General features: G+C 37.5%; 1 protein-coding gene across 1 annotated transcript in view; it reads right to left on the bottom strand.

The window, feature by feature from the left end:
- The window catches only part of Exoc6b (exocyst complex component 6B), a 455,557-nt gene that overhangs the window by 370,171 nt on the left and 72,688 nt on the right, over window positions 1-12,698 (bottom strand). The window contains 1 exon segment of the mRNA NM_001109246.3: window positions 5,963-6,167. Within this exon segment, the coding sequence (NP_001102716.1) occupies window positions 5,963-6,167 (205 nt within the window).

The raw sequence follows: 12,698 nt of genomic DNA on the forward strand, positions 1-12,698 counted from the left end.
AGACTTGCAAATATGCTTAAAGTTATTCCTCAAGTACATAAAACAAAAGAATTTGCTGCTGACAATTTTGAAAAGAAGAAAGAAAACTTAATAAAAGAAAAAGAAGGCCAGAATCTCCCCAGCCCCTTATATAAAGCTCAAAGTGTACGTAAGTATATGTGTACGCTCACCCACATGCACAATCAAACATGCACTGATCTAAAATGTACACTCTGCACTCTGAAACATGGGGCCATCCTATCTGTCCCACAACTAAAATCACTCTCATGACCAATCAATCAGATGGGTTCTGCCTCAGATCTGTCTGTGAAGGCTGGCCTAGACCCCTACATTAAAGGGCACTCTAAGACTTGGATCAGAGCAGCAGGGAGTGAATCCTGCTGGCTCACACATCAGAGTAGTCACTAATCATACATAGGAGGACCAGAAGCCATGGCAATTCACTCCTCTCCATCATTTAGATTCGAGTTCTCTCAAAGGTAATGGGTGTGCCCTAACCTTTAGGAAACAACAATCTAATAGTACATACAACTTTTCTTTTTCATGTTAAATCGGGGAAAGAAAACTAAACTTTACTAACATTGATGAAATACACTGATACTCCTATTTTCCATGCTTTCATGTGTGACATAGGCTTCGCAGGACACACCACTAGAGAAAGAACACTAATATATAACTTTAGACCATATTTGCTGAATTCTTTTTTTATTGGATATTTTTTATTTATTTACATTTCAAATATCATCCCCTTTCCCGGTTTCCCATCCATAAACTCTCTAGCCCATCTCCCCTCCCCTTTCTTCTATGAGGGTGTTCCCCTACCCATCCATCCACCCCTTCTCCCCTCCTGAAATTCCCCTACATTGGGGGGGGGGTCAGTCAAGCTTCTCTTCCCACTGGTGCCCAACAAGGCCATCCTCTGCTACATACACAGCTGGAGCCATGGGTCTGTCCATGTGTACTCTTTAGATGGTGGTTTAGTCCCTGGGAACTCTGGTTGGTTGGTATTGTTGTTCTTATGGGGTTGCAAACCCCTTTAGCTCCTTTGATCCTTTCTCTAACTCCTCCAACTGGGACCCCATTCTCAGTTCAGTGGTTAGCTGCGAGCATCCACCTCTGAATTTGTCAGGTTCTGGCAGAGCCTCTCAGGAGACAGCTATATCAGGCTCCGGTCAGCATGCACTTCTTGGCATTAGCAATATTGTCTGGGTTTGGTGGCTGTGTGCATATGGGCTATATTGCCAGGTGGGGCAGTCTCTGGATAGCCTTTCCTTCAGTCTCTGCTCCAAACTTTGTCTCCATATTTCCTCCTATGCATATTTTTGTTCCCCCTTCTAAGAAGGACTGAAGCATCCACACTTTGGTCGTTCTTCTTGAGCTTCATGTGGTCTGTGGATTGTATCTTGGGTAATCTGAGATTTTGGGCTAATATCCACTTATCAGTGAGTGCATACCATGTGTGTTTGGTTTTTGTGTATATGTGTGATTGGATTACCTCACTCAGGATGATATTTTCCAGTTCCATCCATTTGCCTATGAATTTCATGAAGTCATTGTTTTTGATAGCTGAGTAGTACTCCATTGTGTAGATGTACCACATTTTCTGTAACCATTCCTCTGTGGAAGGGCATCTGGGTTCTTTCCAGCTTCTGGCTATTATAAATAAGGCTGCTATGAACATAGTGGAGCATGTGTCCTTGTTATATGTTGGAACATCTTTTGGGTATATGCCCAGGAGTGGTATGGCTGGGTCCTCAGGTAATAATAGTATGTCCAATTTTCTGAAGAATTGCCAGACTGATTTCCAGAGTGGTTGTACCAGTTTGCAGTTCCACCAACAATGGAGGAGTGTTCCTCTTTTTCTACATCCTCACCAGCATTCATTGTCACCTGAGTTTTTGATCTTACCCATTCTGACTGGTGGAATCTCAGGGTAGTTTTGATTTGCATTTCCCTGATGACTAAGGATGTTGAACATTTCTTTAGATACTTCTCAGTCATTAGATATTCCTCAGCTGAGAATTCTTTGTTTAGCTCTGTACCCCATTTTTTAATAGGGTTATTTGATTCTCTGGAATCTACCTTCTTGAGTTCTTTGTATATTTTTGGATATTAGCCCTCTATCGGATGTAGGATGGGTAAAGATCTTTTCCCAACCTGTTGACTGCCGTTTTGTCCTAATGTCAGTGTCCTTTGCCTTACAGAAGCTTTGCAGTTTTATAAGGTCCCATTTTGATTCTTGATCTTAGAGCATAAGCATTATGCATGTATGAAAATGTCATAATGAAACTCATTACTATGTATAATTAATATATCCCAATAAGAGCAATTTTCAAAAGTTATTTTTTAAAAATCCCAGGACTGGATTGATGGCTCAGTGGTTAAGAGCACTGACTGCTCTTCCAGAGGTCCTGAGTGCAACTCACAGCAACCACATGGTGGCTCACAACTATCTGTAATGAGACCTGATGCCCTCTTCTGGTGTGTCTGAAGACAGCTACAGTGTAATCATATACATAAAATAAATAAATCTTTAAAGTTTCACACACATACACATACACACACCAATCTGCCACAAAAACACAAAATGGAAAACAAAATGCAAAACAAATGCAAAGGACCAAATGAGGCAAATATATGCCCAAAGAAATAGGAGATAAAAAGTTCCAAAAACATCACTGAGTTCATTTTGTGCTGCCCAACTAAAAATAGGGCCTACCCTAAAGTCTGGGTAATATACCTAATGAGACTCCATTGGAGAAGGTAATGTTTCCTTTGCAAGTCAGTAATTGGAAAAGTACACAACAGAACTGATACTCATGAATGCACAAGGACCATAACAGTGTGCAGAGGTCTGGAAGATGCTGTTTCATTTGAGCTATCAAACATGTCTTGCTTTTACAATCTTCTGCACATATCCTTGAGAGGAGGGGTTTGAGGAAAATATCCCACTTAGGACTATGGTTTCCAAAGGCTCTCACTCTGTACATTGTCCAGTTGTGGGTCTCTGTGTTAGTTCCTTTCAAATTCAAGAAGCTTCTCTAATATAGCTAACAAAGTAGAATATCACTAGAGGTTACTTTGTTGCTCTATTTTTTTAGCAGAGTAATAGTCTTTGGTTTTCCTCCTAGGCCCATGACCCATCTAACTCAGGTTCTTGGCCACCTAAGCAGAATCAAGTCTTTGTTCCATCTCAGGGAGTGGACCTTACATCAAATCAGAGGGTAGTTGTTTACTCCTACATTTGTATTCCTATTTCACCAACGTATCTTGCAGAAAGGCCCCTCTGAAGGTATTAGGGTTTAGAGCAGAGTTGGTTGATTACCTTTTTCCTCTGGTAACATGCAACATACCTTTTAGTACATAGAACACTAGTCAGCACAGGGAAAGCCTCTAAGCACAAGCTTGATTTTACCGTGCTCAATGAGATACATGACTGTTGTCCTCAATAATAGGGCCTTACCATCAGTTTGTGAAACACAATCAATAGTCTGGGCAATAGCCTAAGTGGTTGGGCGTTTCCATGGATACCCTTTAGCCAATGACTCAACTAGATGCAACCCATTCCTGGAACTAGAGATTTCAGTTGGTGGCACAAAATGTTCAGTTGAGGCATTGTCTCCCCATTATTTGGTGACTCTGTTTAGATTCCTTTCATGTGTGTATATCTTTTTCGTTTTTAATAATACAATAAAATCAAACAAAAACTAACACATTGGAATTGAACAAAGCAAATAGAAAGAAAAGAGCTCAAAAAAGTTATCAGAATCAGAGAACTACTTATTCACACACTCAGAAATCCCATAAAAACACTAAAATAGAAGCAGAGGATAGCTTCTTTTCTTAACATCAGTTACACAAACATATAACTTGACAAAGACAAGACAGAATTTTAAAAGTAAGTAAATCCTTCTCTCAGTTAAAGGGCCTCACAATTGAAATCAACCTAGCAAAAAATGTTTACTCACAAACTTCATTCAGGCCTACAAAGCCTAAAGCAAGCTAATCAAAATAAGAAATAAATACGCCCATACACACACACACACACACACACACACACACACACACACACACACACACACACTCGATTTTGTAACATGAGTTCCAGAAATCAGTTTCAAAATGAAACTAGTAGAAAATTAGCAGAGAAGTTCTTTAGGCATTTTTTTAAAATCACTTCAAGTTACATCATGTAACTATAAAATACACGCACATTACTTTAGCCCAGGAAGTAGGCAAGAAGAGCATCAAGAGAAATGGGCAGGATAAAATACAAGGGAGGACTAAATGAGATGGGGGCAGGAATAAGGTAGATAAAGGAGGGAGAATAGAGAATGGCAGTCGACAGGGGCGCAAATGAGAATAAGGGATAATAATAATAACACATATAAGATGCCTTTAAGGAACCAATTATTTGATTTTAACAACAACAAAAAAAAAAAAAAAACCATACAGAGCTGCTCATGATGGCACAAACCTTTCATCCAAGCACTTGGAAGGCTTGCATCTCTAAGTTTGAGGCCAGACTGTTCTATACACCAAGTACCAGAACAGCCAGGACTGTATTAGTGAGGACTGTGCCCCAAAACACAAAGCAAACAACAACCTTACACATGCATGCACAGAATAGCAATTCATGCTCTAAGGCCATTTCTGATATGAAAACTTTTAATAAAGTACTGAATCCACAGAAAGATTTATTCAGTTCTTCTTTGTAGAATAAAAAATAAACTAGCTAAGAGTTTACAAAGACTGAGTGCCATGGTTAACATATCCATTCCAACTTTGTCTGAATTCTATTAGAGGGTCTGACCTTCACAAGTTGCTTGGATTTGAGCAAGTCTCTTCCCTTCCGTGGGCATTCATTTCTTCAGATACTTAGGAAATAAGACCAGCTAATCTCAAATTAAATGAAGTGATAATATTCATAACAGCATTTTAGCAAAGGAAAATAAATTCATCCAGCCAGGGCCTGGAGAAAGCAACTTTAGAAAGCCAGAGTAGAGGTCCAGCCCTAAGAACTGGTGACACCTCACACCTGCAGTCACAGCACAAAAGAGCTGAGACAAGAAGAGCCTACACTTGTCATGTTTTAAAGTATAATACCAATAAAATTTAAAAGGAGACTTTTTTAAACTATCTTATAAACTCTGCAGTATCAGATAGACATCTGAACTATGCCTATTAATACGTGCTGAACCCTAAAGTAAGGCTTCCAGATGTGGTCTGCTTTGCCTTGTTCCCCACGTATAATACGAATCTACTTGAAAACACTTGTTTACAAAACCATAAAACACTTTCCATAAATAATTAAAGTCTATGTTGTAGGATGCATCATCAAATACACTAACACATCTTTATAGTATCATTGTGACTTAAATCTCGAGAGGCAATGTTACTGCAAACCAGTATTGTTCTTCCTTTGCAATGAGAAAAGATACCTCTCATGATGTTACAGCCTCAGAGCTGAAGATATTTAAAGAAAATAAGTATTCATAACACATTTGATGAATTTAGGGGTTGTAAGTATATCCCTTCTGCAGTCATAACCCACAGTCTACAACAACACGCCTTTCTGTCACTAACACCCATCAACATCAGAAATATTTACACATGACAAGCCATCTTAACAGTAAATAACCAACCAAAGGTACATGCAACACAGTTCATGTTATTTACTAAAAGGAAAGCTTTCAAAGACTGTGGACTTTAAATACTATACAAAGTCAAGCTGAATTCTCTCCAGTCTTGGACACAAATCTTCACCATTAGACACTGTTCACTCAACAGTCACAGAGGAACAACACAACTCATCACTCTGCCAAGTTCATAACATTTTCACTTATGAAGGACCTTCCTACAATGAGGTAAGAGGGAATTACACACTTGCCAAGGAGAGATCTGGGTATAACCAGCTATTTGCAGAGCCAACAGGCTGAACTGTCACAAACCAAGGACCTACTTGCTTCATGGCAGTCTCTCCAATTTTGTCTGAATGCTTGCGGATGCTCTCCAGAAAGTCTTTGAGATCAGACATAGAAACATCTTTTATTTCTTCCCGAAGCTTAGGGATGTTGTCCACCATCACCTTACAGAATCGATAGTGGCTCACTTGAGGCAGATAGGTATGTTCCAGATGCTCCAGTGTCTTCAGTGCAGGATAATGCCTACAAAAGAAATCAACCACCTCAGTCTTTCTTAGACAGACAAATGCACTACCTGAGGGGAAAAAAAATCTAACCTCAATTAGCTTTCATTGTACATTAAGACAAGTCCAGTGTAGTATTTTAATGGAATTTTTTAACTATTAAAAATTAATATATTTTTAAAGACTAATAAAATAAAATCAAAGATATCCAAAAAATGAATAATCATGAATGCCAATGAAATAAATCATATAATTTCTAAAATATTCTCGATGTCAAAAGACCATTCTACAAAATAAAATACTCAAGAAGACTTCTAATGAAGATAAAGAGAACTTGAAAAATCATGTGCATATGTTTGTGTGTGTTGTGTACACACGTGCATATGTATGAAAAAGTATCCAAATTAACCCAAAACAGGATTTCAGGGAAATCAATGGAACTGTTCCACAGAAATGCTGCTACCAGCCTTGCCCAGCATACTTCCATTACCTGCAGTTCCCCTGGGAAACTTTCTTGTGAAAAAACAGCACTGATATTAAGACAAGACATACTTTTAAAATTAATTTTTAAAAATTAGATTTCTTAACTTCTTTGAAAAATAACATTTTTAAAGTAGTAATTTAATGGTACGTGAGCTCATAAAATATATGGAAATCATAAATATGTAACAGTAAGCAAGAAAGGTGAGCTACTAAAACCAAGCTAGCAGTATATAAGTATATGTGTTTGTGTGTGTGTGTGTGTGTGTGTGTGTGTGTGTGTGTGTGTGTACACTTATATATCAAATTTGAGTAGGCAAAGACTTTAAAGGAAGCTGTAATAAACTGAGATGCACCTAAGTATCATATAGCAAACTCCAAGAAAGCAAATCAAAAAATATTTTTAAAGAGATTGAAAAGATGGATAAATGGTTAAGAGGACTGGAAGCTCTTGAAGAGGACTGGGGTTCAGGTCCCAGCAACCACATAGCAACTCACAACCATCTATAACTCCAGTTCCAGGGGATATAGCATCCTCTCTTGGCCACCTCAGGTACTGTACACATATGGTATATATACACACGCATGCAGGCAAACTGTTCAAACACATAAAGTAAATAAATCTAAAAAATATTTTACTATTTTCAAAATCAATTTTAAAAAAGCATATATTCCAATATATTTAAATTAAAAAAGGAGAAAGGAGGAACAGAAACCAAGGAGATTGGGAAAACTATGAAACAGAAAAATCCAACCCTAATAACATTAAGTATGAAAGGACTATAAATTCCAACTAAAAAGCAAACATCACAAGGTGGGATTTTAAAAAGCACAATCATCTTTTATCTACAAGAAATATACTTTAGATTGAAAGAAAGACACAGACAGGCTAAAAGTGAAAGGATGATAAACACAGAATAACTTCAAGTAACTGAAATCAGTGTAATAAATGGGTTTATAACAAAAGCTTTCATACATACATCATTGCATCTTGCTCAAATTTACTCCCCCAGGACCTTCCTACTTCCTTCCTCCTTCCCTTTCAGTAATCACCATCTTCCCCTCAGTCTCCATTGGCTGTCATAGCATTTGTACAAGGAAAGACACTAATGTGTGCAGTTAAATCTATTCTCTGCACATAACAGAAAACATGGCTTGCTTGCATTCAATTCCCCCATTACCCTTTTGTTTTTTTCCTCCTCACTGTTTTTATGCCTTCCTCCTCCTTTAGCCATCTCCGATTACCATGTCATATATGTGATTAGTATATAATACTAACTAGTATATAAATATTTATATAATCTAGATTTATTCTTGCATTTTAATGTAGAATACAAAATAGAGGGTTTATAGAATTTTCATATGTCATTATATTTTATTCGTACATATATTTAAATTTCAAGTTAGCTTGCACATGAAAGCATGCAATATTTGTCTGAGTCTAACTTATTAATCTAACATAATGATCTCTCCATGCTCCATTTTCCAGCAAATGTCCTAATTTCATTTTTATCTATGGGTGGATGTTTATATTAACCACACTTTCTTTATCCACTCATCTGATAATAGGCACTAAGGTTCCATTCCTGGACTATCATGATTAAGTACATAAGTGAATGGTGCAGTGTGCTGTGGCATGGCTCACTCTGTGATGTGCTAATTTAGCATCCTCCAGATAATATACCCAGGAGAGATAGCGTGATAGTATGGTACCTCTATTATATAGTTAGCTTTCTGTGGAATCTTCAAACTGTTTTCCACAATGCCTATATCTTCACGAGGGTCTTTACTTCATCTACATCCTTTTCCCATATAACCAGTATGTTCTGCCCTTTTCTTCCATTCCCCCTTCCTTTCTTTTTGGATAATTGCTATTCTGACTAGGGTATAATAGAGATGGGTTTTTTTTTAATTTATTTTGTTTCTGTTGTTTTAAAACACTCTTTTGCTTATGTGGGGAGAGGGCAGTTATAGGTACATGTGGTCAGAGAACACCTTGCAGCAATCCTTCTTGGTAAGTACCTTTATCCAGTGAGTGCCTCACTGGCCCCAGGAATGGACTCTCAGTGTAGGTTTAGTTTATGTTTTCCTGGTGACTAAAGATGCTGATCATCCTTTTCACATATCTTGAGGCACTTGGTTTTCCTTTCTGAAGAACTATCTATTTGGTTCATTTTCCTATTTACTGACTAGATGATCTGTTCATTTGGTGTTTAATTTTATTCGGTTCTTTATAGCATCTAGATATTAATCACTTATCGGATATACAGTTGGCAAGGATTCTGTTACATTCTGTCTCTTCATTCTGCTGTTTGCTTTTTTTTTCCTATATAGAGGGGTTTTTTTTTAAATTTTATGTAGTCCTATTTGTGACTTCTTGCAATTATTTCCTGAGTTCTGAAACCTTGTTAAGGAGGTCCTTAACCCACAACTACACTTTGAGGTGTTTTGTTTACATTTCTTTGTCTCCAGTAGTTTTAGTTCTTAAAGTAAGGCCTCTGATGCATGAACTGACTCTTACTGTCTTGAAGAAAGTAAGTATTTCTGGCCATTCTGAGAGATGTAATAAAAAGACAGATACTTTTCACATGACACCTACAAAAGCTTCTATAGGCATACATACTAAGATTCGTAAATCAACTAAAAACAGCTAGCTGAGTGTGCTGGCACATGTCATAATACCAGAATTTGGGAGGCAGACGAAGGAAGATCAAGAGTTCTAAGTAAGCCTAGGCTGTATAACAATCTGTCTCCAAAAAGATACACAGGCATAACATTTTTTGACATAAAAACTAGACATGGTAGCATTCACCCATAATCACAGCACTCAAAAGGCAGAGGTAAGAAAATTGTCACAAGTTTGGGGCCAGCCTGGGCTACATAATGAAATACTGTTGAGAAGCGGGTGGGACAGATAAGATAGATTTGGTAGCACATGCCTTTGATGCGAGAAGGCAGAGGCAGGAGGATATGTATAATTTTGAGATCAGCCTGGTCTACATAGTCTCCAAGCCAGCCCATGTTAAATGATAAGACCATCTCAAAAACAAAAAGGAAAATGTTTTTATTAATATCCTGTATATACATTTAGAAGTCTTTACAGGTTTAATCCCTCATTATTCTTTTTAAGTCAGAATACATTATGGCATTTCCTTCAGTGCCATCACTCTTGTCTCTTACTCATCTCCTTTCCCTACTTCCTTCCCTGACACCCCTGCGGCCCTTCTCAGCTGCAACTGTGGAGCCTCCTGCTCTCCTGCCACAGCCTCACTGTTCCGCTTCCCTCACTTCCTCTACACCTGAATATCTCCTCAACCTTCTCAAGGTATTCTTTCTGCCTGCATGACTTCAAAGGAAATTTAACTGTCGAAATTATATAGAGCTCTTAAATTGTAGGCTAATTAAAGTAAAATGGGTATTAAATAAGAAGGAGCTGGCTGGCTAAACAAACTATGATATATCCATGTACTAAAATGTCAATAAACTAATGCTCCAGTGTAGGAATGCAAGGTGAGGTAGGAGTGAGTAGGGGATGAGGAGCACACTCATAGAAGCAGGAGGAGGGAGAATGGGATAGGGGTTTGTGGAGGGGAAACTGGGAAAGGAGATATCATTTAAAAAGCAAATAAATAAAATATCCAATTAAAAATAAATAAATAAAAACATTTACAATATTATTGAACATAAAACATTTGAAAAAGACAAACAGTTCTCAGGCTTTTGCCTAAGATCAAAGACAGCATCAATTCTCTTTAGTTTTGTGTCTGGTTCATGCATCCCCTACGTCTCGATGTGCTAAATAGGTTTTTAGAGCAAAGAGCTGAGATAGGAGTTTGATTTATCCTTTTCATGAATGATGCTGATGCTGCAATGTTTCCCAGATTTTGTATTAATTGAAAAACAAACAGACCTTACAGATAGAATCATAGTATTTGTAAAGCCAGACATGACTATAAACACAGCACTTGAAAGGCTGAAGCAGAAGGCTCGCCATGAATTCAGGGCCTGGACTACATAGTAAGTTAGAGGTCAGACTGTCTTTTTAAAAAAAGTATAACTGTGCATAATTTTTTCACAAATCATAGATATCTAGCACCAAACACAAATAATAGACAAAAAAGTTCAAATAAATACCGAGGAACAAGCACAAAAGTGAGAATCATAGTATTTTTTTCTTTAGACAGCAAAATATTCATAATTTTCCTCTTTAGGCTTTAAAATTCTCTAATTATGACATTTGATATCTGTCTAGAAAGGGAAAACTCATTCCTTCCATAGATGAAACAAATACGTAGGTCTAGTTTGGACTCAGACTCTTCACGGCAGACACTTCAGCTCTTCTTACCTCAACATACTCAAAAACAAACACCAGACCACAGACTTCTTTCTTTTTTCTTGTTTGTTTGTTTGTTTGTTTGCTGGTTAGTTGGTTGGTTTTTCTTTTGAGGGAGGGTCGTTTCTCATAAGTTCTAAGAATTAAACTCTTAGTCCAAACAGAGAGGTTTGTTCATCTTAAACTTAGAAATAAACATACAAACATAAATCTGAAATAGTTGTTTTCATTAAATTTTTAGACTCTAAAATATTACAATTTTACATGATTTAGCATGTGCAGAATAGCAATGACTCAACTAGGTATCAAGGACTGCATGTAATAGAAGTTGAACCACCATGATAAATACATACTGGGGTTTAGTTCTAAGAACTCAGTTTCCAGAATGAGGAAATTCAGGCATGCTGCCTGCAGACATGCAGCCCATGATGAAGCATCTGCTCTGCCAAACAGAATCACATCTTTCAAGACTAATTAATACAAAGTCCAGTGATTCCTGGCAACAAATAACAGCACCTTATTTGGAGCCAAGCAGCAGTGGCACACACCTTTAATTCCAGCACTCAGGAGGCAGAGACAGCCTGATGTACAGAGTGAGTTCTAGGACAGCCAAGGCTACACAAAGAAGCCCTGTCTCAAACAAACAAACAAACAAACAAACAAAAACAGAGCTTGGATCCCAGCACCTGTGTCAGCCCACAAACACACATAGCTCCAGTTCCAGGGGATCTGACACCCTCTTCTAAACTCTGGGGTACCAATACCCAAATGCATTCACACACACAAACACATACACACATACACACGAAATCAAAAGCTTAAAAAAATCAATCTTAAAAACATACAAAAATAAATTAACTAATGAAGTCAAGTGTGGTAGCACATACCTTTAATCAGGTAACAAAGGTAGTAGGATCACAAAGTGTTTGAAGCTAGCCAAAGCTACATAGCAAAAACCTTGTCTTTAAGAAGAAGAAGAAAAAACCTGAAAAGCCAGTTCCTCCACATCATTTACATGTGTGCTCACTCTCCTCTTTTCCCTCTAGGACAGTGGTTTTCAACCTTCCTAATGCTGGGACCCTTATGCTATGGTGACCCCAACCATAAAATTATGTTTTACTGCTACTTAATTATTGTAATTTTACTACTGTTATGAATTATAATGTAAATATTTGGTTTTATAGTCTTAGGTGACCTCCATGAAAGGGTTGCTTGACCCCAAAAGGGTTATGGAACCCATAGCCTGAGAATAACTGCTATTGTGAAAAGAACTCTTTCAAGATTATTTCTTTTAATTCTAAGAGATCCCTGAAAGTGAATCAGTTACCTATAAATATTTACCTCTCATTCATAACAATAAAATATGAAATATAAGCTTTCACCACAGAAAAATAATTCCTTCCCTAACAGAAGAACATTATTAACAAAGATATGTGATAGGGACACTTTAGGAAACATAAAACCCAAGAGTATAAATGATATTTACAGTTCAAAAAGGCCTCCAGCCATGAAAGCTTAACAAGACACAGACATGACGCAACACTTTATAACAAGTAGGTCCTGTCTAATACATAAAACAACTGTTTTCAACCATCAAACAGCACACGGCAGATAACTGAACTCCAAAAGAAGAAAACAAACAAGATGGGCTATAAATCTGAAGGTGATCTCTACACCATGGTCACAATCAAGGAAAAGTCTCAGAGTCCAAAGACTGCCTGACTTAAGGCATCAAAT

Source organism: Rattus norvegicus, chromosome 4 (genome assembly GCF_021556685.1).
Source record: "Rattus norvegicus strain SHRSP/BbbUtx chromosome 4, alternate assembly SHRSP_T2T, whole genome shotgun sequence".
Taxonomy (NCBI): domain Eukaryota; kingdom Metazoa; phylum Chordata; class Mammalia; order Rodentia; family Muridae; genus Rattus; species Rattus norvegicus.